Consider the following 22,230-nt stretch of genomic DNA (forward strand, 5'->3'; position numbering starts at 1 on the left):
CTTCTAATTCACCACATCATAGTCACTTAGTTACTTTTCAAGTTCAGTGGACATTTTGTATGTACTCAATTTTGGCTTGCTCAACTCTTTCCAAAAGGGAAGTTAATTTTTTCCCCAAATTTTGTGTAAATGTCGCCATCGCTCTGGACCAATATTTTTTTTTAATTTTCTTTTTTTTTTCTGTTGGTCAAGATACCTTTGTCTTGAATTGTCGAGTGTCTGCCTGAAGTTTCTGCATTCATGTACTGTGTACATGCTATGGTATACCTCAAAGCGTGGCTTAGGGCGTGGCTTAGGGCGTGACTTAGGGCGTGGTCGGGATTCTGTGTGGCCTACTGATTGTACACACACACACACACACACACATACACACACATTTTTTTAAGTTTGCATATATCTATATAAGTTACCTATACACATGTAGGTGCTAATTGAGAGAGAGAGAGAGTGAGGGTGAGTGAAAGAGAGACAGATTGTTTTTAACCTTGATAAGATGCAAAATAATATTTTAAGTTTGTCAGATGAAGTATAATGAGAGAGAATGGGGTTATCTGAGTCTTAACGAGTTGCCTATGCGGTTTACTACGTGGCTTCTTAATGTAATATTGACATGCATATGAAAGGGCTACACCTACTGGTTACCTGTTAACATGACAGGCGCACAAAAGAAGATAAAATGGACTTTGTCTTGCTAATTTCACATCAGATTGTAAACAATCCGTAATGTATCACTAAGGCCACATTCAGAACAGCGGACTAACTAGTCCACGGGTCAATATGGCCGACCCACTTGAATACTTCCCCACAGGAAATCTATTCAATGTCTATTAGCGGTTTAGACGACAAGCTTTTTAGTCGGTCGCCATATTTGGTCCGCGGACTAGTTAGTCCGCTGTTCTGAATGCAGACTTACCGTTGATTTTACAGTCGAGTGCATTTAACTGCTGCCCTCATTTTGACCTGACCACAAATTTCTGAAATAGGTTGTTTGCACATGAAATATATATCTCCATTTTTTTATATTAGCTTGTCATAAAGTTTGCTATTAGTTATGCATGTACCTTCATAGAAGACACGACCTCGGCAGAAATGCTTTCGTAAAACTTATCTGTTGACCTACATATAAATGAGTAAATATAAAAGTGTTTTCTATAGTTTTAACTATTACAACGTAAACTAGATGGTGTCGATCGGTAGACCCGCACTTCCCAGCATACCTAGTAACTCACGCTTTGAAACTCCATTGCTTTACGTCTATGGCACACTGCCTGAGACCTACATATATGATATTGAAAATTCAATCCATAATAATAGCAGGACTATTTAAGGCTTCGTTCACATGGAAAGTCTATTTTCTAGAAATCTATTTTCTATTCGCCGTATATCTTGTGATCACGGTCTGTGCCCTGAATGTCCCGCAGCGTAATTACTGGCAGCGCGAGCCAGTTACTATAAGTTACTATAAAAATACTATCATCAATCCCAGGAGTAGCCCCACCTTCCCTAACTGCATCTGAAGTGCCCATGCACATCTCTGATGATAGAGCTTCAATCCTTTAATCCCCAAAGTTTTAGACAGTGTTAAATATTATAAAGGTCCCAACGACAGTCCGATCCCAGTTCCATTAAATCTATGGCCCCGTTCTCAAAGACACCGTCGGTCCACGTAAATCGATCCAACTCTGCAGGGACTATCACTGAATGCAATCAGCTTAATTTAACAACAAGCCCATTGTTTCCAACGTACTCGTATAATCACCATTTTTTTCCGTATTCTCCTAAACGCCAGGAGGTGGCGTGTCATTCAGCTAAGCAGATTGCACTCAGCAAGAGCCCCATATATTGATACAAATCCAGGCCGACTGGAGTTTTGACTGAATATAGGCCGTATCTCGTCTTATGAACACCAACCAGTTCAAAGACACTGTTGCTATAGCCTTTTATTACAGCAGAAATTCAAGGTAAATATCCAATATCCAAAAGGTCACTAGAGCTGGGTCGATAAGACGATCTTCGAAGAAGCAAAGGCAATTGTGTCAGTTTTGGTCTGTAAGGTGCTTTAGCTCTTTACAATGAGCTTCCACTAGAGATACACCTTCTGTTTCGTTTTTATGGAATCGTTTCAACCACTGGTGAATTAAAATATTGTGGTACCTGAAAAGCAAACATTTGTAACGATACAATTAACCAAACGACGGTATGTTGTCAATCAAACTAATCTAAGTCAACTGAGTAGAAAATAAAAACATACTTCACTATACACTTGCTGTTAAAGGTTTGATACATGCTGCCAACTTACACCACTCTCAAACAAGAAATTGGATATTTTTCCTCAGCTTCGAACACTATTGCTAAACATCACTGCTCAAATGGACGCCGTTGCAAACAACTCGATACCTTACCTCGGCTTTTGGAAGAACTGGAAATATTTGTCTGTGTCTAATCTTGGGAAGATCCTGTCGAAGCCTCCCCGCCTGCTGTTCTCGTCTATCGTGTCAACGAGGATCCGGATGTCATCCGGTGTCAGATTGTCCAGGATAGTGGACAGAATCGTCTGGAAAATCCCAAAAAAGCGATGTTTGCCCATAGACTCGAGATTAAGTGCAGCATTTCGATTAACATTTTATTTACTTTCCTGACCACTGTGTACGTGGCCTTATGTCCCACACGGGTCGAAGAGGAATGATGATGATGATGAACATTGTGTACATAAAATAAAAATAAATAGGGAAAAGTGTACAATATTTATTTGAAAAACTAAAATTTAATATAATATTTACGGTATATAATATTTAATTTAAATATCTGTGCACGCATGCATTTAATCGCTAGTGTCAGTCATCGGCACGGCATTGTTTGCCCCTCCCAAATGAAGCACTCAAGCCACATTGCAAATAAAACAAAAATAAAAATTCTAGTTGTATATGTCAAAACCATTTCAATCTGTGTTGTCTAAATATGATTTCGACAAAATACAAACCTCGTTCTTGTAGTTATCACAATAATATTTCTGTTTTGCTTTCTCTTCGCCAGACAATGTTTGTGACCACCAGCGTTTGTCCAGCAGTAAGTGGTCAGGAACGTCAGACCCACTGGAATAGAAATATTTGACTTAATTATTAATTAAGATAAAAAAAGCAAATGGTCTCAAAATAAACTTGGCCTATTTTCCCCTTTGAGACACGGCATTTTGCCTCTAACATAAGGCAGCCTTGGCCAAGTTGAACGGTCGAAACATCATGCCTCATAAATATTTTATATTTAGTCATTTTAGACATGACTTTCTACCATCATTATACCTGAGGAAAGAAAACTCTTCACCGTACATAAATGGTCTCCGATATCTGCGGGGGTAAAGACGGGAAATGCACCCGAAGTCAATGACAACAAACAGATACATTGAGGTTACTCTCGTTGATGCATTATGTCGTTGAGTGTTAAAATGTGTCATCAATTGCTATCACCACTTCGAATGAAGTTCGTCATTTACGCAAAATTCACAAATACCGAAAGCTGCACCAACAATTGTAAAACAATTTATGACAAGTTCAAGTTAAAATATCCCAAAATCATGAGAAGCCTATTTACGAATTTGTCCAGAGCGAAATGCCCTACCTTGTAATTTCATTCCCGTGGTCTGTTTCTTCATTACCAGGAATTCTGAACCCGGCCAAATTCAGCATATCCTTGGCCATGGGGTCATTTACTGGGCGGAAGTGACCGGAGTGTGGGTATAGGCTGTAAATATTACAGTGATGAGTTAAATAACAGAAGATAACTAATTACGTTATCAAAATGAGCTCTTAAGCAGGTTTTATAAACGGGTTAGGCGAAAACGCACACTAAGCGCAGATCTTTTAACACTAACGCCCATATTAAACACAATACCCACAAAATAACCAACACAAAGTGTAGTAAACTGTAAATATGCTTCAAAACTTTTGCAACTTATTTTATTTCATTTATTTTTCAAAATTATTATTATTATCATTATTATTATTGCTTTCTGGTATTGCTTTTTAGTAGTCAAAATGGCAGCTATCCTCAGGATATCTGTCTAAAGGATAACATTGACAATGTAATCCATGGAATCTATCCATCCCAGTTTCGGTTAAACAGGGCCTAGACCTATATCTAACACTTACCCAGGTGCTATGTTGACCTCTGGGACCCAAGGCTTCATGTTATTGTCATAAAGGAAACCAAAAAACTTACCCAGGTGATTTGTTGACCTCCAAGACCCAAGGCTTCATGTTATTGTCCAGAAGTATATCAAAGCCGAACAGTTCATGCCCGCTGTATTTGCTCTGAAGGTATTTCCGCACTCCCTCCCATATCTCAGGCTCCCCGCTGTTTTGGAGAAAGACACACAACGGTTACTTTACTCATACCGCTGTTTGGGGGGGGGGGGGGACGCAGTGATTACTTAACGCATATGAACTAATACTGCTAACTTATAGAAGAGAGAGCTAATTTCCCATACATAATTTAATAGTATCTGTAAATAACGAACTTAAGTAAAGATCACATTCACTGTTTAATTGTGTGTGTCCATTGAGACAATGTATATAAAAATCCCTTAAGATATGACATAAAACTAACATCCTTCTTGAATTGTAAATATTACTTACTGCGGGAGTACTACAGAACTTACAATTTCAAACACCAAACAAGGAAAACCTATCCGTTTTTGATATCATGTATTGCATTGTCTGAGTTTTAAGATTGCGTGGATTAATTTACCGATATTTGTAATAATTCATTTTTACATTATGACAAACACGTTACCTTTACGTTTGTTCGAATATATATATTTTTTGCTTTCTCATACAAAGCAACGCGTTTATATATAATTATGAATGATATGGTGCTATCAAGGGATTGATGTGAAGTTACCTGATAATCGTCTTAAGTACGATATTTTTGATATTCGCCCATATTGGCATCCAGTCAGTCCCGTTGTTTGTTCTAAGGTATTCTTTCAATACATTAAGCGACCTAAAGTAAAGAACGCTATTGGTAAGCAAGCACAGTAAAAATGTACAGCCGTTGTTTCTAAGCGGATAACACCATTAGATATTTGATCAAAACATAATAAGATACTGTGGTATTTGAGCCAAAACAAAGCTACAGCAATTCCAATGTGCTCATCAGTTCACAGACGCTGCTGGTGGTACGTGTACTAATCCCAAAAAGGATTCAAAACCTTCCCAAACCTTCAGTTGGACAATTAATCAAACAATGACCAACAGCAGCGAAAAGGGTAAACTTACCATTTGTGCCCTGTTTTCAGTGAATAATCCAAGGTATATGCCGGATTCTTGGCGTTTACCTCGATATTGGTGAGGTGGACCATACTGTCAAGGTCGTCCGTTGTAAACCTAGATAAGAAGTGATATATAATATTTAATTAAATCATCATAAATACTTGCACTGTTATTTGTTTTGACTGTGCTGTACAGTGAAACATTCCCCCGCAGGCACACAGAAGCAAAATAAGTGTCAAAGGACCCGACTCCGTCTGAAATTTATGTTGCAAAGGAGAACTTGGGATTTAAAATGACACGAGGTTCAGACAGTGTTGGTTCTCGCACGGGGGAAGTGAGACCATTTCATCCAAGCTCAATGATAAAGAATCTTACTGTATCGTAATAATGATATCCATATAATTATCTGGCTAATATGTTGTCCACATCGACAACATAATACGGAAAACCTTATCCAGGTATTTCCTGAAAGACTACCATGAACTTTGATTTAGGCCCCACCCCTTTTTTTATTTATTTATTTATTTTATTTTATTTTTATTTTTTTTGGTTCCCATGGAAGTGACACCAAAACCATTAGTTTATCAACTCTACATCACAATACATCGCATAGAATCAAATAATTACAACAACAACATCATCACATTAGTAACATACTTTTTGGTAGCAAACTTGACCACACCATCAGGGTACAGGTAAACTCTTAGCGGGTTTATACTGGGAACGTAGGCGTAGATCCTCATGTCAAACTTATAACCATCTATGAGGTAAGGGTTGGTTATATATCTGGAAGTGAATAGAACCAAGCTCTAATAAAACATATTTTTGGTGTATGTGTGTGTGTGTATGGGGGGGGGGGGGTACTATTTAAATAAATATACGTGCGCTTCGTGAAAATTATGTGTTTTTTTCTTATAATACAATACATTAAAAACATACCAATGAATTGACATACACACAAACACAAGCATGGAGGGCTCATTTACGTTTTCAATCTGTCCTATTAACAATATTTTTCTTTTTTAGAGAAAAATGTTCTTAAACTGTTCTAAGACATTCTGAAGGACTTTCCAAAAACAGTTCTTGAACTGTTACATTCATCACAGAACAACGTTAAAATGGTAAAAAAAAAAATACACCAAATGATCTAGAATAGATTGAGAACCGTAAGTAAAATTAAATGAGACCCATTTTTACACGGGCGGAAAGATACATTTTAAATTTACCATGTTTTTACTCTTAATAAATAAAGCTTGATAAATAACTAATAAATAAACTCACACAAACAAACAAACAAACACGATACACACACACACACACACACACACACACACACACACAAACATAGAGGGCCAAGGGAAAAATAAATTTTATGCTAAATAATTAAATAAATAAATAAATATACAAATAAACTCACACACACCTCTGTACCATAAGCCTAGCGTTGGCAGGAATCTGTTCCTGTCGCCGTATCACTTCAACGCCTCTTCCTCCGTGAAAACATGGCTGGTCATAGACATAGAAAATTTTATTATTTGGCGTTGATAACATATGTTCTATTATTTTCTACGTACATCCTACATTAAATAACCTAGAGTCATTTCGTCTTGTCAAAAGCCTTGCTCCCAGCCGCATATGCATACTTAGTAGATACTAGGGCATATATCAATATCAATATCAGCCGTTTACAAAACCTCCCCCCCCTGCATGGACGAGGGTACATGTATCAAACAGACATGGCAAGAGTTATAAAACGTAATTAATAAATAGATGGTGCCACTACTCAGCTGCTCACAGTGTTTTACTGCTCATAGTGTTTTACTTAAACTGACTTTTGATAAACTCAGTTTAAGTTTTTTGTTTTTAGGATTTTATAACTTGCATCTTTCACTTATCTTAGATGACATGTTTTAGATCTTGTTTTATTCTTTATATTATTGTTCAAAGTGCTGAGACAGACACGTACGAGGGTTGCAGTTATTTATAATATCTTGCAGGAACTGACATCAAGGTAATGAATTATCTAATAAAGCCAATGTAGACTTATCTTACTGGTTTAAGAATCCACAGATTCCCCTTCGGCTTGCTACCCCATGCTTTCTTGAGTAGGTTGGTTTCCTCTGGAAGGATAAAGGTCGGTGGAAGAAAATCAAACTTCTTTCTGCCATGTGCTTTCTTCATTTTGCGCACAGCGAGCTCCAGTCTGTCCTTGCAGCCAATACTCCAACTGCCTGGGAAGTGATTATACTGGAACATAACGTTATTTTATCTATTTCAGTAAAAATATTTTTTACAACGAATGTGATTTTTAAAACACTTTTTAAAACTACAGAGTTGTGAATACAAAACCAATCATGAACTGCGTTTATATATAACATATATAAAAGCTGGACAAATGCCCACCTTTTGACTGGGTCTGAAGTCCTGAAACTTGTATACTTCACTGGGCTGAAAACATCCTACGTAATATCCAACCGCCATTGCAAAATCTGGAAATTGGTGGATATTTGCATAAACACTCAATATATACTTCCGTGAATAAAAATGGGAAGCAAAAATTGGAAATACCGTCTGTTTTAATATTTTACCAAGAGTCAAATACAAGATTATGCAATAGCATTATGAATTACCTTTGTCAAAATATCTGTTCTCCGGCCTAGTTAAATTGGTCATTCCCAATAATTGTATATGTATGGGCATTATATTTTCGTAAATTACATTGCAAGGCCCCCAGCCCATATTTTATTTAACGTGTCAAGGGCTATTCCAAGTCTATATATATGTAATAAAGGTATGTGTTTTCCCCCAATATAACGCCTCATTTAATTAAGACGCAAAAAGAAAAAATAATCAAATAATAATAATAATAATAATAATAATAATAATAATAATAATAATAATGAAAACTATAATAAAATAATTGGCACCTTTAGTCAGGGTATAGCCGGATCTGATGGCTGTTGCAGCGACCAGAGGAGAACCCCCGTCATACCAAAGTAGACGGCGACTTATATTATCCGGCAATGGTTCTTCTAAAACGGAAAAAGTCTCACAATCATGAAGCACATACACAAAACATGTAAGATACCTGAAAAAAGAGCATTTCGTTTCTAAAGAGACAACGTTTTTTTTTATTTAGGATGCACGACGTTTCACTTTTTCACCATCATACAAGCTACATCACCAATAACGATACAGTTTACTCAAATTGACTGTACACTCAGATTCAAATGTACAATATTTCAATATTATGTCGAACGATTGCTCGTTATTTTTCTTATATAAAGGGTAAAAAAATTCTTACAATCCCCACACTGTTCAACAGTCTTAATGAAGAATAGAGAATAATGAAGGGAAAATAGGAAAGAATCCAAAAGCGTTACATTGATCTCATTGCTCATAATAGGATTAACTGTAAAATGAAACTTTAGAACTTTAAGAAGTATTCATTTAAAGTTTTCGTGTACGTGTACAATTAAAAATTTCCCCCATTATTCGTAATTTATTTTTTATTAAAGTTAAACTGAGGATGGTTGCACAACTGCCCCACCTGTCAACTGATAAACTTTGTCCAAATTGTTTTTGTGTGGCTCCTAGCTAGTTTGCGTTAAGTTTGATACACGTTACAACTGAAACAGCAGTTATTAAATAGCTTCTATTCCATTGACTTTAATATAACTCACTCCGTTGTCCAGGCATTATAAAGTTGAGGTAGGGTGGGACATTGGAGAACAGACTGGGTGTGAGTGCCGGCAGTAACGGCTCCGATACCTTGTCTGGAATCAGAATATATTTAAATATAGACAACTGATCAGATTATTAATTGACGCAAATATATCATTACTAAAATGCTCAGTTCATCACTATAATGAGGTGATTCTTATACTTGTTTTGGGACAAAAATATTTTTATAGTGTATGTCAACAGTCTAAGAATGATAAACCGAATATGCTGACCAAATTCAAATAAGACTCCTTCGTGTTCAGTTAACCTATTTCGGAACTTTACCTTTCACTGACGTCAAACTGACTTCTTCACAGACACCTCCATTAGTTGCTGTGACACAGTCAATGAAAGTTTGGGCACTGTCACTTAAACCGTATGTTGCTCTTTTAGGACAATGCGCAGCAATGTGGGTCGAGCCTGAGCATTTGACTGCAAGAGAAACTGTTTAAAATAATTATATTTAATAAAAAAAAAGATAAATTACTTAACTGTGCAAATGCTGTCCCTAATTGATAAATACACGCGGCATGGAACCGAGGTGGGTTGTTATATTTCACAAACGATTTTTATGAATAACCTTGTAAGTGTTTTGTTTTTAATTCTGCCCGCATAATTTACATATAATCATTTTAGCCGTGGATGACTGACCGCAGTAAAGTGAATACTCGAGATAGACCATGGCCCATATGCTACTTGCGTGAAGATATACATGTAGGTGATTATGTTTTAGATTGACTAATATTGTATAAATACATGCTTTTGCTATACTACCGTACAGTATATAAATTAATTATCTACCAGCATCCCTTCAACCATATTAACGTAGTAAATGATTAAGATCGGGTCCGAGTTATAGGTATTTCAGTTTAATCGGCTTTATACCAGAGCTAAAATGTTAACCTTAGCCATCTTCCCTACCTTTTTTTCAGTTTTTAGTTTTCAATTTACTTATCGAAATGCATTTAATCCATGTTACACAAAACAAAGTTTTATAACTAAAACACACGACGTGACACCTGGTAATAAAAATATTAACTACTGGCCTTGATTTACAAGTGCTTGCCCGTCTTTTCAAATAGCTTTCACAACCAGAAAACTTACACAGGTCAGGGAATAATAAAAGTTAAAAATACTTATGAAAGGAATTTATCAAACGGTCTACGTACCTGTTATGGAGATGGAAGATACCACCATCCAAATAGCCCACGTAGTCCAATTATTCAATAGAATCATGTCGTTCATATTTACTTCAAGGATACACTAACTGGTAGCTTGTCCCCGCGCGCTCTCATTTCACCTAATTGTGGTAAATCTACGCCATCTATAAATCATGAGGCACCAGTGGAGCTCGGCTAGGGACTCATTCCCAATGAAAATATCGTTCCACGCAGATCGATCCAAGACTTTCGCTGATTGCGATTAGATAAGCGGATTAACACTAAACCACTTGTTTCCATCGCTTTCGTACAATCACCACCTTTTCTGTGGTCTAATCAATACCAGGAGATAGCGCATTTATATGGTAATCTGCTTGCATTTAGCGAGAGTCCCCTCGATGCTGGGTCGATCTACATGTAACCATAAATTCATTGGGAATGAGACCCTAGGATGTGACCTTATAAGGCTTTCGTATGCGTATTCAGCCTTTTCTTTCATTTATGAAGAATTATCTATTTTAAACCATGTTTTATCACTAATTTTGATTTATTTAATCTTATAGTTTGCTTTTTTTAAAAACGATGATGAAGGAATTAAATACCGGTAGCTGTTGTTCAAAAGTAAGCTTCATTTGTAGCAATTTTGCTGTGTAAGTTTTATGACACGTTACTCGACCTGCCTCCAGGCGTGGCCCAAGACGTGCCTCAGGGCGTGGCTCAGGGCAGGGCTTAAGGCGTGGTCTGGGCTCTTTGTGGACCACTGATTGTCAACACATTACTTTGAGTATGTACATTTATGTACGTTTCGAGAGAGAGAGAGAGAGAGAGAGAAACTACCGGTCTCTGTAGATCGATGCAACTATCGATGGATGCAATCAGATAAACAGATTAACAAAAGTGTCTATGCATAACCCTGATGACAAGTATATCAACATAATTTCAACATCACTTTAATAGTCTTCGAGGAGATATTGGAATTTATTACCGGACAGACGAATGAACAAATGGGCGCATGCGCACGGATGGGCATGATAACATGATCCCCGACATCTGTCACAGAAATGCGGGAATAAAGTATAAGTTTCAGTGCCATTTATTTACACATTACATACTGTTCCCTTTTTTGCTTCATAATACCTTTCAAGTCACGTTTAGTTATGATTATTAGCGCCATGTAGCTATTTATTTGTTATGCACTTTAGTTCTTCATGTTGTTTACTTCCACAGTTTCAAACCACATGTTCAGTCAAGATTACCAACCAACAGTGCAAGATCCACTAGAGCTGCGGCAATAAGATAATCCCCAAAGAAGCTAAAGCATTGATGTTGAACATCCGTTGTTTCATCTTTAGTCTGCAAGGTGCTTTAGATCTTTACAATGAGCTTCCACTAGAGATATGCCCTCAGTTTCGTTTTTATGGAATCGTTTTAACCACTGGTGAATTAGAATATTGTGGTACCTGTAAAATAAATATTTCTTACGGTCCCTAAAATAAAAAATTGTGTTTTCAAGCAAAACAGCGTTACTGAATAGTTTCGTTCAATTAAATCCCACAATAAATGTAATATACATTTGCCTATAGCCCAGAAAACGAACGAAATTTCCCCTTTTCAGTTAAAAAATGTTTAAAAAAAAAAGCTTCTCAACTGAACCAGGTCCAGTAATGGACGAATGCATCCCAGATAATTTACGCCACAACCAAACGGTAGGGTAGATATTTTCTTCTGCTTCGACAAATATTGCTAAAATCACCGCCAGATTGGACCTCTTCGAAAACAACTCGATACCTTACCTCGGCTTTTGGAAAAACTGGAAATATTTGTCTGTGTCTAATCTTGGGAAGATCCTGTCGAATCCTCCCCGCCTGCTGTTCTCGTCTATGGTGTCAACGAGGACCCGGATGTCATCCGGTGTTAAATTGTCCAGGATAGTAGACAGAATCGTCTGGAAAATCAAAAAAAATATTGGGACAATGCAAGTGATCAGATCTACACTGGAACACGTTTGTTCAGTTTCGCACCCGGGACTTAGAAAACAACAAAGTAACAAGATTGAAACGACCCAGAAAAAGAGCACATAAAATCACATATCCAGATATTCAATATGATGAAAACCTTACAATTTGTAACACTGTAACTCTTGGCAGCAAAATGGATGACACGGAATTATTTTATGTCAGATATACAGTAAAATCCTAAACGTGATGCGAAGGCCTTCTTTCACATTTTTTAAAATGGCGTTCTGTTTGTCAAAAAAACCTTGAACCCCACTTCAATCTGTGCTGCATAGACATGAGTTCGATAAAATACAAACCTCGTTCTTGTAGTTATCACAATAATATTTCTGTTTTGCTTTCTCTTCGCCAGACAACGTTTGTGACCACCACCGTTTGTCCAGCAGTAAGTGGTCAGGAACGTCAGACCCACTGGAATAGAAGTATTCGGCTTTCTTCACCATGATACAAATGCAAATTCCCTCTTTATAATCTAGGCGTATTTTCCCTTTCGAGTCATGACATTTTTGCCCCTGACAATAGAGAGCCTTCCCCAAGATGAACGATCGAAACGTGATGCTTCATACACTGTAAAAACAGTGTTTAGCTCTGAGACACATTTCTAAGCGCCTGTTTTGTCTCATTTTTTCCACGCGTGTAGCACCTAAGCACGTTTAGCCTATTAACATGTTACACGCTTTGACGTGCTTGACGCCTAATAAATGTAGGGTGTATTTGTTTAACTTTAAGGTTGTAACGTTTTCAACTGTTTCAGTCAATCTCTCACACACACACGCGCGCGCGCGAAGTCACGGTCACCTTTAACTGCTATAGCTATCTCTATCTATAACAGGGTACCGTGAACTGTCAACATAGTTGATTCACACCATCATCTTTACAGCGGGACTTATTCATCTTTGTGTTAGCTGACCTTGCGAGGAAATTAATTGGAATATATTTCTGAAAAACAAGTTAGGAAAATACACTAGTTTACTAAAGACTAAAAACAACTATCACTTTTACTTTAAAACATTTTTTTCATATTTTGATAAAATGCGTTAAGGTATTGATGTTCATTTATTTTTTCCGGAAGTAATGAACAATAGAACATCAGGATGATGGTGGGGTATTCATTATAATGGTTTTATTTAAGCTTTCATCACATGCTGGTTATTTTGGTAACGATAGTCCGAATATTTTTCAAATCGCACCGCTCTAGTCGCCGACTAACCCAAGCCCATTTTGGAATTAACCGCTAACTGTAGTTCATACAGCATAAGACGTGTTTTGGTGATTAATAAAAAAAGGTTCAAAACATTAAATTATGTTTTTCCAGAATGTTATAAAACGCTTATAAAACTGCAAGGACATCATTTTGCATGGAGTTAAAAACACCCATAACGTTACCATGACGTTATTCTATACCATCACCATCATGTAACCAGCTGATAACGTCGTGAAAACGTTATTTGTTATTTGGATTATTACTTTATAGGCCTATTTTAAATAAGCACACGTTACTGCAAGGAAGGACACAACGCATTCGAGCAGGCTGCTTCTCGCCTCCAACTGCCCCATATGTTTACAAAGGGAAGTGTTAAGCAAAATTTTTGAGTCTTGTAATAAACTTGTTATGGGATCGTATATATGGGATTGTGAAGCATTTTTTTCTGTGACGAGCTTGAAAAGCTAAACATGTTGTTTAGCAGCTCCACGCGTTAAGGAATTCCACACCTATAGCAGCTCCATATGTTTAGCAGCCTCACGCGCTTAGCAGAGGAAGTGCTTAGCCAATGTGCTTAGCTTGTGATAGACTTGTTATAGAATCATATGCCGGTGAAGCTAAACACATAGCTAAACGTGTAACAATGCCAACGTGTCTAGCTTTTTCTTCTGTGAAACGTTTGAAAAGCTATACGCGTTTAGCATTTACACAGATTTCTAAATGCGTATAGGTGCCTAACGTGTGTTGTATGTATTTAAATGCTAAACACTGTTTTTACAATGTAGGTATTATATATTTAGTCATTTTTAGAAACCACTTTTACCATCATTACGCTTGAGACAGCGAATTGTTTGTATTGTAGCAATGAGGATATTAAGAACAGATCAATATGCAATGTGATAAATGTTTACATTTTTTTCTATTACTACTAGATAACTTGTAAGTCGTTTTCAATAGAGGCTGTCATTTAAACACAATTCATAAATATAGTAAGCTTTACCAACAAATGAAGAACAGTTTGTAGCTAGTTCAAGTTAAAATATCCCAGTATTATGAGAAGATGATTTACACAGTTGTCCAGAGCGGAATGTCTTACCTAGTGTTACTATTCTCTTTGTCTGTACTCTGATCACCAGGAATTCTGAACCCGGCCAAATTCAGCATGTCCTTGGCCATAGGGTCATTGACCGGGCGGAAGTGACCGGAGTGTGGGTATAACCTGTATAATGTAAAGGAGTAGATTCATTCAGTAAGTCTGATATCAAAAGATACATCGTAGCCGATGAAAGTCTCAAAATAAGCTTCTTAATACCCTGTGTGCCGAGGTTGCGACCACGTGGAATACTAATTTTTGTCGACTTTCACATCCTTAAAAGTTAAGTTGGGGCTTTGACAATAATTGAAAGCCAACATCAAATTCATTCATCAGAGTTAAATAACTTTAAATATTACAGCCCTTTTCTTTTATTACATATTTTGAAAAACTCTTACCCAGGTGCTATGTTGACCTCTAGGACCCAAGGCTTCAAGTTCTGGTCCAGAAGTATATCAAAACCGAACAGCTCATGCCCGCTGTATTTGCTCTGCAGGTAAATTTGTACTCCCTCATTTATCTCGGACTCTCCGCTGTTTTGAGGGAAAAACAACAGTTACTTTATGCATACGAACAATGGGATTTTATGGAAGAGAGAGCATGACCTTTTTCGAAACATACTTCTTGTTAGCAGCTGTTAATGAAAGAACTGGCCACTAAAACTGTAAATGCGTGTGGGGCTATTGAAACAAAGTAAATATAAATCCTGGAAGATATGGGAAAAAACTTACCTACTTTTGGGCATGGCTAATTTTCATTTACTGCGAATATAGCAGACTTTACAATTTCAAACGCCAAACAAGGATACCCTATTTGTTTTCCATCGCATATAGGTCATTGTCATAGCTCCAAAATAGTTCATTGTCTAAGTTTCAAAATTACGTAGCTTAATTCACCGTTAGTATTATATAAAGATTCATCTCTTACTCATACTTATGTAAGATACATGTTACATTCTTTTAGGTTTGTTCGATTCCAATTCACTTCCTCATACACAGCAATGTTTTCGTATGAGATGGTGCCAGAGAGGTAAACGGGTGAATTTACCTGATAATCGTTTTAAGGACGATATCTTTGATTTCCTCCCATATTGGCATCCAGTAGGTCCCGTTGTTTGTTTTAAGATATTCCTTTAATGCACTTAGTGACCTGAAGAAGAGAACACTATTCGTAGGCAAGCACAGGGAAATACAAATTCTTTTTTTACAAGGTTGCATCATTAAATGTTTGATAAAAAAGAAAATAATGATAATAATAAAGAGACACTTATGTTTGACCAAAAAAAGCAATAACGAATTAGTTCAAAATATGCAGCCTCATCAATTTATGATGCTGGTGACCCCATAGTTAAAGTCCAAAAGGATGCCAAACCTGTGTAAACGTACTATTTCTTTATGTTGAACATGCTACCAAACATTGACTTACAGCAGTGAAATGGATAAATCGTTACCTTTTGTGTCCTGTTTTCAGTGAATAATCCAATGTATATTCCGGATTCTTGGCGTTTACCTCAATATTGGTGAGGTGGACCATAGTGTCAAGGTCGTCCGTTGAAAACCTAGATAAGAAATGATATAATATTGAATTAAGTCATGATACATGTAAATGCGTACACTTTCATTCGCTTAGACTTTCCATTAATTTAATAAGTCTACATCACAGTGCATCGCATACAGTCTATTTTTTACAAGAACAACAACAACAGTTACATACTTCTTTGTAGCAAACTTGACCACACCATCAGGGTACAGGTACACTCTTAGTGGGTTTATACTGGGGACGTAGGCGTAGATCCTCATGTCAAACTTATAACCATCTATGAGGTAAGGATTGGATATATATCTGGAAGTGAATAAAACCAAGGTGTTATAAGACAGAAATCGACGATGTATCACGATGAGGTAGGTAGAAGCAATGATTATTGTTTTAACAAGTTTTTTAATTTTAAATAGAAAAGTAAATATACTGTACGTGACGTGCACCTCTTGAATTTTCAAAGTGTTTTTCTCATAAAACAATTCATTAAAATTACTTATACCAACTATTTTACACACACAAAAACATAGGCACACAAGCACACACACACCAACGCACGAACGAACACACACACCAGCCAAAAGTTTTACTGTTGACAAGATAACATTCTACCTTTGTACCACAATCCTGGTGTAAGCAGGGATCTCTTCCTGTCGTCGTATCACTTCAATGCCCCTTCCTCCATGAAAACATGGCTTCCCATAGACAAAAACATTATTTGGTGTAGATAAGTGTGATATTTATGATATAACTCCCACCCCACCACATTCGACATTAAATATTACATTACATTGCATTGCACTGCACTGCACTGCACTGCACTGCACTGCACTGCATTACATTACATTACATTACATTACATTACATTAAATACAGTTATATCCTCTCGTCAAAACCTTGCCTACGATTGCATATGCATGGATACGGTAAATTTTATCTTACAGGTTTAAGAATCCACAGATTGCCCTTCTGCTTGCTACCCCATGCTTTCTTGAGTAAGTCGGTTTCCTCTGGAAGGAGAAAGGTCGGTGGGAGAAAATCAAAGTTCTTTCTGCCATGTGCTTTCTTCATTTTGCGCACAGCGAGCTCCAGTCTGTCCTTGCAGCCAATACTCCAACTGCCTGGGAAGTGATTATACTGAAACATAACGTTATTTTATCTATTCCCTTAAAATATGCTTTTACATTGAATGTGCATTTTGCAATGCGTTTTAAAACTATAGTGACGATTGTCAAATATGTCCACAATAAGATTAATGTTCGTTTACAATTGCAATCAAGGTACTTAATTGTATTGGGAGACTATGTGAAAGTCGGTTTAGAGGCTGCAACTTTGTGTTTTTCAGTGTTTCTATCGGTTTGTCCAATCTTTTATATCTTATGAACTTTTCAATATTTTAAATCCTTTAGTACGTTTAAAACATACGATATGGTGTGTGCACAATTAGGGACAGTGGTACAGGTGACATGCTTGGAAGAGAAAGATGTATGAGATAGGTAAGAATAGGCCTACTAGTATTGTTTTTATCAGAACAGAGTGGTAGGCCTCCCTACAGGATAATCTTAAATTTTCTCAAGATTTTATCCCTTATTCCTTAAATCACCGAGTTATACCAGACCAAAGATATACAGAATCTATACAGGATCACAGTCTATACACTCGATTTTGAGTCTCAAAATTCTAGCTTTGAGTCATGCTAGAAATGGTGAAATGGTGAATTGCATTCGTGATGATAAATAATAGAGATTTGGAGCTAAAAAAAACTGGATAAATTATATAAAGAAAATTTTCTCATCATACCTTAGTTGGTAAAGGTAGTTAATTAGCAGTAATTTCCAGTAGACTGACATATTCTATTTAGACATCTACATATACATACCTAGGGATGTTATATGACCGTGGCGATATGATGATCACTGAAGCTTGTCCATTTAGCCAAGCTTCAGTGAAGATCGAGGGCAACCTCGAGCCGCTACCCAAAAAATGTCTCGCTTCACTCGACATTCCTGCGTAGCGTTTCTCGGAAAACTCGGATTTAACCTCGATGTAGTCTAGAATTTCACGACCACATCTTGGTTAAATCAGTCGAGGTATCTTAAATGCTGAAAGCCAAAGACAGAGTGATCATGTGACCTTCTTGGCATCAAGAGAATAGTGACGTTGCTTACGTTATATGGGGTCAAACGGCTGAAAGGTCATACTGGGTGAAAGTTGGGGGACAATTCAACACCCAGCTAGAGACAGAGAGGAGTGGAGGACCTTTGTTGACGCCCTAGACGCCCAACGGCGTAATAGGAGATAGTAGTAGTAGTAGTTACGTTATATACCTACCAGTAGACAAATTTAAAATCTCTCACACTCTTAAATAAATTAGCATAAACTTTTCACGTTTAACAATTATTATTTATCATTTTATTACAATAAGTCATATCATATGGGTATGGTTTGAAAACGGGAATTAGTTTACATTTAAGCCTCACGTGTATACAAATTATTTGTAAATCTATAACTTTTTAACGAGGGTTGTGTTATTTACCTTTTGTTTTTAAGCTGTTCATTCCTCCTCTTTATCAGATATATCGGTAAAAATCAAATGTATTCCCCCTTTGAACTTGTAATTACATGTAGCACATGAATGCTATGAAAACCAGCACATGTATATTCCGAAACCGTCTCGTAGCAAAAAATGTCACCAAAACGTAGAATTATTACTCCTGTGGACTTGAAATAAACATCCGTTTGATTTTGACTATATTCCCTAACCGCTTCGTCGTCAGAAATAACAATAAAAAAACTAGAATTATTACTCCCGTGAACTTGTAATAAACATCCGTCGATTTTGACTATATTCCGAAACTGCCTCGTTGTCAGAAATATCACCAAAAAGTAAATTTCTTTCTCCTTTGCACTTGTGAAAAATAAGTTTGACTATATTCCGGTCCGACGCTCCTTTCTTATCAGAAATGTCACTAAAAAGGAGAGGTTTTGCCTTGGGACCTTTTTTCCGCAGCAGTCCCAGCTAGGTGTGGCTCAGCTGAGACGCGCATGGTCAGTGTCGACGGTTGATTAAATACCTTTCAAGCCAGATGAACGTCCACGACAAGTATTTAGCAAAAATTGACCAAATTGGTCAGACATTACGTAAGAATTTGGCGGGAGGTGACTAAGCGCACGTGGACGAGTTTACTCCGTATAACATCTCTAGAGCGTGATATAGGGTCACTTTATTCGGTTTTAGGGGTGTTTTAGGATGAAATGACTTCTTTTTTCTCGGTATGTATGTCAAATAATACACTGTCACCCTCTTGCGATATATGCCATGAAGTTATGGCATATATCGCTCGGGTGACAGTGTATTGTCTCACACGTAGCTCGGACCACATGCTTTTAAAATTGTAAGATATTATATACAAAAGTTTGGGCAAATGTTCACCTTTTGACTGGGTCTCAAATTCTGGAACTTGTAGGTTTCACTGGGTTGTAAACATCCTACGTAATATCCAACTGCCAGAGAGAAATCTGGAAATAAATAGTAATAATAATTATATATTTAAGTATGGATTCAAAATTACGTGCACATACATGTATGCGCATTGGTTAAATATGAAGAGTAAAAATGCTGTCCATTTTAAACTTTGACCAAGAATCCAATGCACTATTATTGAATAGCGTTTTGAATTACGACCGCGAGACATGTTCTCCGGCCTATTACCGATTCATGTTAAATTGCCCATTTCCAATAATGGTATATAGTTTCCCAAATACAATATTATGACTTATTTTATGAAGATGCTAAAAAGAAGAAACCAGCTAGACAGAAAATACAATGGAAGAAAAATCTCAGCGAAAATTTTAAAAACTTATTCATAAGATAAAATAATACTCTATGAAGACTATGGGTACTTTTAGTCAGGGAGTAGCCGGATCTGATGGCTGTTGCAGAGACGAGAGGGGAACCCCCGTCATACCAAAGTAGACGACGACCTATATTCTCCGGAAATGGTTCTTCTAAAACGGAAAGAAGTCTTACTATCATAAGAAGAATACATTAAAGAGAAAAGATACCAGTAAAGGATCCTCAGCATTTTGATTCTAATGAGACCTAACGTATTTTTTATCAAGATGAATGACGTCTTCACTATTATACAAAAAAAAATCACAAAAAAAAACGATATATACGATTCACTCAAATTGAATATTCATCCCAATTCATATATACAATATTTCAGTATTATGACACGTGATTCCCGATTTTTCGTAATTTACTTATTAAAGCTACACTGAAGATGGTTGCACATCTGCCCTGCCTGCCTACTGTTAAAAATCCTATTTGCTTTGTTTTCGTGTTGCTCCTAGTTTGTGTCATGTAACAACTGAAATAGCTTCTTTGATATAACTCACTCTGTTGTCCAGGCATTATAAAGTTGATGTAGGGTGGGACATTGGAGAACAGGCTGGGTGTGAGTGCCGGCAGTAACGGCCCCGATACCTTGTCTGGAATCAGAATATATAAAATATTTATACAACTGATGAGATTATTAATTGAAGCATACGCAACATGACTAAAATGCTCAGTTTACTAATGCCAGTTAACTGGCAAAAAATATTATTTGAAGGGTATTGGATATACTACACGTATACTACATGATTGAAACCAAATATGTTGACAAAATCCAAAAAGGATCTCTTTGAATTTAGTTAAACGTTTTCAGGAGTTAACCTTTAACAGACTTCAATCTGACTTCTGCACAGATACCTCCATTAGTTGATGACAGTGTGACACAGTCAATGAAAGTTTGTGAACTGTCACTTAATCCATATGGCCCTTTTGGAGTTTGTTTTAGACAATGTACATCTGCTTGGGTCGAGTCTGAGCAATTGACTGCAAACGAAATTGTTTAAAATTATTTTCAATAAAAAAGAAAAAAATGACATAATTGTACAAATGCTGTCCCTATCAGAGAAATACATGCTGTATGGAATCGACATGGGTGGTTAAATTTCACACACGGTTGTTATAACTTACCATTTTTAGCGTTTTGTCAAAATACAGTAACAAAAACGTCCTTATTTCAAGAGGTATATTTCAAAATAGAAATACAGAGATGAGATACCTGTATTATAGCTGTGGTCGCAGAAAATCATAAATATCAGCACAGCCGATGTTGTCCACCCCTTCTTCCCAGCCATGCTTTTTGCTGTCGGTGCATTGGCCTAATTTATCTGACCTGAGGCTTAATATTGTACGATCGTTGGTGCTATATACAGGTGTGAACATTATTAACGACATTCCAAGCACTGTAGGTCTCTTGGGTAGTCAATACTATGTGGACAACAATCCGCTCGATGTGTATTTAAGTGGTCTTGTGTAACCGCAGAATGGTGGGAAGAGTTAGAGCCCATTCCAGATGAAACTTTCGTTCTACGTAGATCAATCCAATGCAATCACTATTAACACGCCTCCTCCTGGCGTTGATTAGAACACCAAAAAGTTGGTGATTATAAACGAGTACGTTGGAAATAAAAGGAGGCGTGTTGATCTTCTAATCTGATTGTATTCAGCGAGGGTCTCCGCGGACTTGGATCGATATACATGACGTGGAGTGATACTTTCATTGGGAATGAAACCTGACGGAATGTGGTAAGTAGTTTTCCTTGGTTTGTTTTACAGCCAGGCACCCGTGCAGTTTGGGTCAGCATCTTCTTGTTGTTCGTATAATTCTATTCGGTTGAGTGAAGTGAATTAGATTGGAATTATTTTCTTCTAGGTAGAGGCACTGTATATATTGTGCTAGTTGTTTTATTTGGAAGAGTAGTGGGTAAGTTACGACAGGTGTTCATTCGACCAGTTAGTGTAGTCCAGTCGACACGTAATTTTTTTTTTTTTTTTTTTTTTTTTTTTTGTCTTTCGTTTTTGTTTTTTGGTTATTTTTGTTTAAATTTGTTAAGTATATATGATTGTTTTTATATTATAATAACATTTGTTTTTTGGTGCGGTGATTGTTTATATTTTTCAATTTTGGTTAGAACGCAAGTGTGTGTGTGTGTGTGTGTGTGTGTTAGTGCGTGTAAGCCAACAGTGTACCATAGAAGTGCTACTACTTCTATGAGTGTACATGCATATGTATGTTCTGTTTTATGTTAGTATGTTTACGTTTATGTATTTATGTATGAATACCTGCGTGAATATTGATATTTCTATGTTGTTTCACTTTCAGCATTTGCTAGTGCA

The 22,230-nt window shown here is 36.8% G+C and overlaps 2 protein-coding genes and 1 long non-coding RNA gene across 4 annotated transcripts; all 3 read right to left on the reverse strand.

Moving 5' to 3' along the window:
* Positions 1 to 1,773: 1,773 nt before the first annotated feature.
* Positions 1,774 to 3,118, reverse strand: LOC147760633 (uncharacterized). Its single transcript, XR_015335448.1, has 3 exons — positions 2,981 to 3,118; positions 2,403 to 2,554; positions 1,774 to 2,154 (listed from the first exon to the last, which is right to left on the reverse strand). It is a non-coding gene; the product is annotated as an uncharacterized LOC147760633 (long non-coding RNA).
* Positions 3,119 to 3,611: 493 nt separating this feature from the next.
* Positions 3,612 to 10,226, reverse strand: LOC106176035 (tubulin monoglutamylase TTLL4). Its single transcript, XM_087017082.1, has 12 exons — positions 10,160 to 10,226; positions 9,276 to 9,422; positions 8,951 to 9,043; positions 8,195 to 8,299; positions 7,671 to 7,756; positions 7,320 to 7,514; positions 6,691 to 6,773; positions 5,925 to 6,053; positions 5,274 to 5,381; positions 4,897 to 4,998; positions 4,216 to 4,350; positions 3,612 to 3,738 (listed from the first exon to the last, which is right to left on the reverse strand). The coding sequence occupies exons 1-12, from the start codon at positions 10,224 to 10,226 to the stop codon at positions 3,612 to 3,614; spliced, it is 1,377 nt and encodes a 458-aa protein (XP_086873208.1).
* A 1,001-nt stretch (positions 10,227 to 11,227) lies between these two features.
* Positions 11,228 to 21,290, reverse strand: LOC106157142 (tubulin monoglutamylase TTLL4-like). Of its 2 annotated transcripts, none has more exons than XM_087018595.1 (15): positions 21,113 to 21,290; positions 20,755 to 20,880; positions 20,400 to 20,492; positions 19,902 to 20,006; positions 19,432 to 19,517; positions 16,941 to 17,135; positions 16,611 to 16,693; positions 16,176 to 16,304; positions 15,913 to 16,020; positions 15,510 to 15,611; positions 14,861 to 14,995; positions 14,466 to 14,588; positions 12,465 to 12,576; positions 11,944 to 12,095; positions 11,228 to 11,610 (listed from the first exon to the last, which is right to left on the reverse strand). In XM_087018595.1, the coding sequence occupies exons 1-15, from the start codon at positions 21,186 to 21,188 to the stop codon at positions 11,499 to 11,501; spliced, it is 1,737 nt and encodes a 578-aa protein (XP_086874721.1). In that variant the 5' UTR covers positions 21,189 to 21,290; the 3' UTR covers positions 11,228 to 11,498. The 2 variants fall into 2 exon arrangements, with proteins under 2 accessions (XP_086874721.1, XP_086874720.1); XM_087018594.1 differs by having other exon boundaries at positions 20,719 to 20,880.
* Positions 21,291 to 22,230: the final 940 nt, after the last annotated feature.

This window comes from Lingula anatina, chromosome 7 (genome assembly GCF_051362555.1).
Source record: "Lingula anatina isolate TDL-2025a chromosome 7, LinAna3.0, whole genome shotgun sequence".
In the NCBI taxonomy this organism is placed as follows: Eukaryota; Metazoa; Brachiopoda; class Lingulata; order Lingulida; family Lingulidae; genus Lingula; species Lingula anatina.

What these genes read in the sequence shown, in the direction of transcription:
- LOC106176035 (XM_087017082.1), bottom strand. Translation starts at nt 10,226, where the DNA reads ATGATTCTATTGAATAATTGGACTACGTGGGCTATTTGGATGGTGGTA. An exon ending in ACTTCAGACCCAGTCAAAAG is followed by an intron (nt 7,515 to 7,670) that starts GTGGGCATTTGT and finishes GTTATGTTCCAG; the next exon opens with TATAATCACTTCCCAGGCAG. An exon ending in GAGGTCAACAAATCACCTGG is followed by an intron (nt 3,739 to 4,215) that starts GTAAGTTTTTTG and finishes TAATATTTACAG; the next exon opens with CCTATACCCACACTCCGGTC.
- LOC106157142 (XM_087018594.1), bottom strand. Translation starts at nt 21,188, where the DNA reads ATGGCTGGGAAGAAGGGGTGGACAACATCGGCTGTGCTGATATTTATG. An exon ending in CGGCTACTCCCTGACTAAAA is followed by an intron (nt 19,518 to 19,901) that starts GTACCCATAGTC and finishes ATTTATTTCCAG; the next exon opens with ATTTCTCTCTGGCAGTTGGA. An exon ending in ATTTGAGACCCAGTCAAAAG is followed by an intron (nt 17,136 to 19,431) that starts GTGAACATTTGC and finishes GTTATGTTTCAG; the next exon opens with TATAATCACTTCCCAGGCAG.